We start from the raw sequence: 6,000 nt of genomic DNA, 5'->3' as shown, positions 1-6,000 counted from the left end.
ACTTTCCGTTGTGTATGTAGGTGTGTGTGTACACATCAATCATATCCTCCCTACCATTCATCTATCGATGTACACTTAGGTTGCTTCTGTATTTTGGCCATTACAAATAATGCTGTGATAAGCAAAGGGAATATATATATTTAATATATATATATATCTTTTTAAAAATTTATTTATTTGAGAGAGCGAGCACGAGCAGGGGGAGAGGGAGATGGAGAAGAAGACTCCCTGCTGAGCACAGAGCCCAGTGTAGGGCTCGATCCCAGGACCCCGAGATCATGACCTGAGTCGAAGGCAGACGCTTAACCAACTGAGCCACCCAGGCGCCCCTATGTATATCTTTTTGAATTAGCGTTTTCATTTTCTTTGGGTAAATACCCCATAGTGGAATTACTGGATCATATGGTATTTCTATTTTTAATTTTTCCACAGTGCCTCAGGGCACAGAGGAAATGCAAAAAGGAAAAGAAACATGTTAAATCCATGGGGAACAATGTATTTCATAATCGCCTCCTGCCCCCAAAGCTCTGCTCTCCTCCCTTATGTTTGTGTTTCTCCTTTGCATCAATCAGTTAACTTCCTTCTCTACCCCCAGAGGCCTTGTGTAGAGACCAGTGTAGACCAAACCTCTCTGTAGGTAATTCCCCAGCCTCTAGACACAACTTACCCTATCCTATCCATCATCTTCACATCACCTGTCAGGACCTGTGATGATCTTATTTGTTCATGTGATTGCGTGTTGATTGCTTATGTTCTCGCCCCTTGTCTTGAATATAAAGGCTCTTAAGGGCAGGGACTGCACGTCTGTTCTAATTAGAAGAGCACGTGATGTGGCAGCTGCAACAGGCATGTGGCAAAGCGCTATCATCACCAAAGGCACCAGGAGCCAGAGGCGTGTACCTATTTCCCAAAAATTTCAATCAAATTTCCCATCTGGGGGAAAGTCGTTGCGAGGTTTTTATCTTACAATACTTAGAAACATCCTGCCTAAAAAGTAAAAGACAGATGAGACATGAGACAGTTTGTATTAGACTGTAGACTTTTATTAGAACAAGCATTTCTCATAGCTGTAAGCAAAGCATTAGAATTCATCGAGCTAACTTGCATCTTTTCCCTGCCCCAGGAGGGCCGAAAAGGAGAGAAAGCCCCCTGCGCATCTAGGCTCAGTCGAGCAAAATATTGCAGTGAATGATTCATTGAGGCTATAAATGTCTGCAGATGTTAAGGCACTGGAGGGCATGCGAGGTGGGACAGGGTACAGTTCCCAGGTCCAAATGCCTTATCTTGTCTGACAATCTCCCAGCTTCCTTCCCCAGCTTCCGCGGCAGGCACCCAGGCCCAAGAAGACGGAGCACAGCGTATTCATGATCCTCATTCAGACCCCAAGCAATCCAAAGAGTTCAAGCAATGTCACAGTTCAACTCCCACCGTAACTTAGTAGAAGATAAACTGCAGGTTATCAGCTTGCCATTGCACTTCATGTAATCAGACCTCATTAAACCAGATTTTCCTGACTGCCTTCGCGCTTTGTGCACTTCAAAAAGCCACTGACCTGAGCCACAAAAGCATTGCCCAATTTGTTGAAAGCATTTTGGCTGTGACTTCAAGGGCTGACCACATGGGGAGAAATTACTTTTTAACACCCAGCGGACAGGACACTCCGGTGCCCCCGAGGCCGCAGTACCCGTCGCGGTTCTTGCTCAGGTACTGCTGGTGGCACTCCTCCGCGTAGTAGAAGGGTTGGCCCTCCCGGATGTCGGTCGTGATCAGGCCATAGCCGTGCTCCGAAAGAACCTGGGGAGAGAAAGGCGCCGTGAGGACTGGATGCTGGGCAGAGAGGGTCTGAAGGATCCGGGTTGGGGGTCCGGCCGTGAGGGAGGCAGACACGGGTGGCTTGGGGTGTGCAGTGGGTCCTTGTGGGCCCAAGCTCTGCCGCTTCCCAGCTGGGTTATTCTGGGCCAGCTCCTAGCGCCCCGTGCCTCAGGTGACTGGGACCTGAAATCCCGTTTTCTGACTCCGTAATTTGCATTCTACTCATTACACCAGCGCTGCCCCCGGAGCGGGCTGGGAGCCCTGCTTTGGGCCCCGTGGGTCTGTGTGGAAGGGGCCCCAGGGCTTCCCGGGGGAAACAGCAGGGCCATGTGGCTGCCTGGCTGTGCTGGGAAGAATGGGCCTCCCTGAGGGCACTGGAGCAGGGCTGCAGGAGGAGGGGATGGAGGGGCAGGGGCAGGATGGGACTGGCAGGGCTGCGGCCCCAGCCCAGTGCTGTCCCCTCTGCTGCCAGCTCAGAACAGGCCCCCTGCCCACTCACAGGCTGGACCGAGGAACCCCCACGCGCTGGGGTTCTAGGGAGCTCGGGCCCTGCCTGGGGGCCTTGGACAGCAGGGGGTCATCTGGGTCTGTGCTCTGCCACTCCAGCCCCAGGAGCCTGGGGACTGAGGTCAGGGAAGGACGTGGCCTGAGGGCCTTTGTGGGCTCATCACCGCCCTCTGTGACCTACTTTAAGGCCTGGTGGCATCTGCTGCCAGGGAAAGAAACAGACACGTAAACACAAGTGGGGGAGGAGAGCGGAGCTATTTGGGGCAGGAGACAGATTAAGAAATAGACATTGTTCCCCATGGATCTTAGCCCGTTTCCTTTCCCTTTTGGATTTCAGCTGTGCCCTAATTCTTCCTTGTTGCAGGCTGCTCGGGGCATTTGGGCACAAGGCTACAGAGACTCGACCCCGGGTTTGCGGATTCCATTTGGTCCTGAAGTGCCAGGCAGAGCCCGGACTTGTGCTCACATGAGGGATCTGGCCAGTCTTTGACTGTTGGTCCATTTGAGATGGAGTCTTCCCCTCTGCAGAGCAAGGGGACTCCGGTATTAACATTCGGCATGATTCACTGCTGCCGTTTTCTCCCCGAGAACTTTCCCCTTCTTCCTGAGTCTCCACCCAGCCCTCTGAGCCAGAATGAGGCAGACTGAGGATCTGACGCCAAGTAGGCCCAGGATGGTAAGGGACAGGATCCGTGCCAAGGCGGGCGGTTGGACCCCAAAGCTCGGAAGCAGCCAGTTTCCTTACAGGGGTTAGAAATGAGAACGAGGAGCCATTCTGACTTCAGTTTTGACAATTTTTTGTAAACAAGCAATTATCGAGGGCTTACCATATGCCACACTCTGTGCAAAGACTTCACAGTGTTAATTTTAGCCTCCCAACAGCCATATGAAGGAAGGACTATTATTATCATCCGTATTTAAAAGCGCACGTCAGAGATTGTGTCTTGATCCCTGACATTCTCAGCTCGCCCTGATACTGCAGAAGCTGGAAGCTTGGAAAACTACATTTCCCAGACTCTATTGCCAGGGGCAGTCCAGTTGAGATTTCACCAATGAGAGAAGCACACATGAAATTGGGCAGAAGAGAGGCCATTATTTGCAAGGTGCAGCCATGAAGATGGGCACAGGTCTCTCCAAAGAACAGACGGAGACTCTGCCAGCTCACCCTGACAATCGTGGACGGGCGGGCCTCAGGCAAAGTCACAAGCAATGACTTCTAGCAATTTCTGTACCTTCTTGGGATCCCGAAATGCAGTGGTGCTGTTCCCCGACCTTCCCTCAGACAGCCTTTCTAATGACTCTGGAAGCATCAATTGCCTTTGTAAAATCCACCCTCCTGCTTGAAATACCTTGAACGCTCTGTTTCCGTGACTGATCTCCAGCTAACACAGCAATGGGTTCCAGAATTGTTTTCAGGGACCAAAACCTCAGTGAGGATGAGAATCTGGAAGGGTTAACTGTCCCGGCCAGATTTAGAGTTAGAGATGGCCTCACTGTGAGTGAGGAGCGGGTCAGTGCCCACGGGGTGTAGTCGGCATTTACTTAAATTACGGCTAGTGTTTGCCTGTGAAGAAACATCCGCTGTAGGAAGGCTTTGGGACCCTAGGTGGCTGTGACAGTGGACTATTCTGGTGAAGACGATAAAGCACGAGGTCTATGTGGTGCGCTGGCTGCTTCAGGCCGCCCTCGAGAGCTCAGAGAAAGAACAGGATATAAGGTCACGACTTGACTTTCCTGGCCCGAGTTGAGAGAGGCAGAGAACTTCTAGGACTGATTTAAAATAATCTGTTTCTTATAGCTGCATTCAAATACCAAATAAAAGGGGCACAGCTTTACCAGTGGAGTTGACACCCTCACTGGTCAGGAGCCCAGAAATCATGTGCACATGGGATTGCCCTCAGAGAGCTCATCCAGTCACACTGTTGCAGACACCGTGTATGGAGAGACACTCCCCTCCGGTTCTTACCCGAGATATTGCATGCAGGCTGACGTGAGTCTTCCATATTCTGATGGGACCTCATATTGGACCTCAAAAGCTTCCTGGCTATGGCCACACTGCACAGGAGCTTGCCCGCTGTCGAGATCCTCTGCGCCTTTCTCTGTCCCTCACCCTCAGGGCCAGGACCCAGCTCCCGGGTCTGCCAGGGTCTCCAAGCACTTGCCTCATCCCCATCCAGGCTCTGTCCTCTCTGAGGGTGACCTCCTCACACACGACTCACCCTATTTCTCTTTCACAAATGGCCATCCTCCTTGTATGCCCAAGGATGGCCTTCCCGAGACCCCAGGGTTCACAGCTGCTGACTCTAGAAGCTTCTTCACTGAGGCAGAGAAGCCAGTGCCAGTGAGCACTACTGCCCAGGCTCCCTCCTCCTCTCCACACCAGCTCCCACCCCAGCAGACCAGCACCCTTTCAGGGGAAGGTGACTGTGGGGGCCCAGGCAGTACCTGGCCTCTGCCACAAGATGGCAGACACCTCACTTTTATTTGCGAGGAAACAAGAACAAACAGTGATGAGAACCCACAGAAAACAGCTCCAGGCTGCCCTCCTCACCTCCTGTTAAGCTGGGACATTCTGGCTCATTCTTGTTGGGGTGGGAGACAGCTGCCGGAACCACGGGGCCTGGGGTCAACATTGCCCCCTCCGCACTGGGCCGGCCAGCCTCTAGGCTGAGGCCCTCCCTGAGCACAGGGCTGTGTCAGGGGAGGGGGGACAAAAACACATGAAAGAAACTGGATGTAAAAGCAGAGGGAGCAGGAACCCCCAAATCCTAACCAGTGTCTGGTTTTCCTCCTTCTTCATATCCCCCACCTCTGCTTTCTCACATGCAAGGCTGCGGGGGCAGGTCAGTCTCCTCAGTGCCCCCAGGCCTGTCTCCTGGAGAGGTCTCACCAGACACACACGGCTGGACGCAGTGATGGGGGTCCCGAGGGCCTGTCTGCTTCAGACCTGGTCGGTGCCGGTCGGCTTTGCCAGTCCTCTTTGCTCTTTCACTCTGGCCCTTCCACTGCACTGTTTAAGCTACAGGGTTGCAGAGAACAGGAGTCGGGACCGGGACTGATTATTGCTGGTAATGGCACCTCCTTAAACCAGGCAGCGAGGCCTTTCCCGATCCCTTAGGAGAACCCACCCGCCCTTCCAAGCTGGGTTCTGCTTCACCTCCTCAGCCTCATGTCCCTCATCTTTTTCTAACTCTTTCCTTTCCCTCTCTGAGAACTGTTTTTGTGGGTCATATTAAACTTTACACATTTCCTGAACATTCCATCCCCTTGCACACAACCTCCTTGGAATGCTCTTTCTTCTCTTTCCTATCATGTGAGCTCCTACCCATCTCTCAGCACTGAGATCAAATGTCCCCACCTCTATAAAACCACTCCTGAGTCTATAAGGCAGAAGTGACTCCAGCTTCTAGGCTCCCACAGAAGGACTGTCCCTGTTAGCACTTATGACATTATACTACAATCATCCTTTGTTTCTCTAAGCCACTCCCTCTCCCTTCTGGCAGTATACGTACTAGACCGTGTGCTCGCGAGTATGGACTGTCTTCTTCCTCTACCTCATCTCAGTGCTTCATACAAAATGAATGAATGAATTTTAAAAAAACAGTTGAGTCTTGGGATCTCTTGGGGATTCTCTTCACCTTAGCGGCTTCTACTTGGGGTCCTGCTGCTGCCTCAAGTCCA

At 52.1% G+C, this 6,000-nt stretch overlaps 1 protein-coding gene across 3 annotated transcripts in view; it reads right to left on the bottom strand.

The window, feature by feature from the left end:
- Positions 1 to 388: 388 nt before the first annotated feature.
- MSRA (methionine sulfoxide reductase A) overlaps positions 389 to 6,000 on the bottom strand; it is a 427,462-nt gene continuing 421,850 nt past the window's right edge. For 2 of the 3 annotated variants that reach the window (XM_032389234.1, XM_032389235.1), the window contains exon 6: positions 389 to 1,794. In XM_032389234.1, coding sequence (XP_032245125.1) covers positions 1,630 to 1,794 — 165 coding nt within the window. In that variant the 3' untranslated portion in view covers positions 389 to 1,629. The remainder of the gene's footprint in view (positions 1,795 to 6,000) is intronic. The other variant, XM_032389236.1, reaches the window with a different exon arrangement.

Source organism: Phoca vitulina, unplaced genomic scaffold (genome assembly GCF_004348235.1).
Source record: "Phoca vitulina isolate PV1807 unplaced genomic scaffold, GSC_HSeal_1.0 scaffold53, whole genome shotgun sequence".
NCBI classification, from domain to species: domain Eukaryota; kingdom Metazoa; phylum Chordata; class Mammalia; order Carnivora; family Phocidae; genus Phoca; species Phoca vitulina.
The sequence above is the reverse complement of the archived record's forward strand: the minus strand, read 5'-3'. Positions and strand labels throughout refer to the sequence as shown.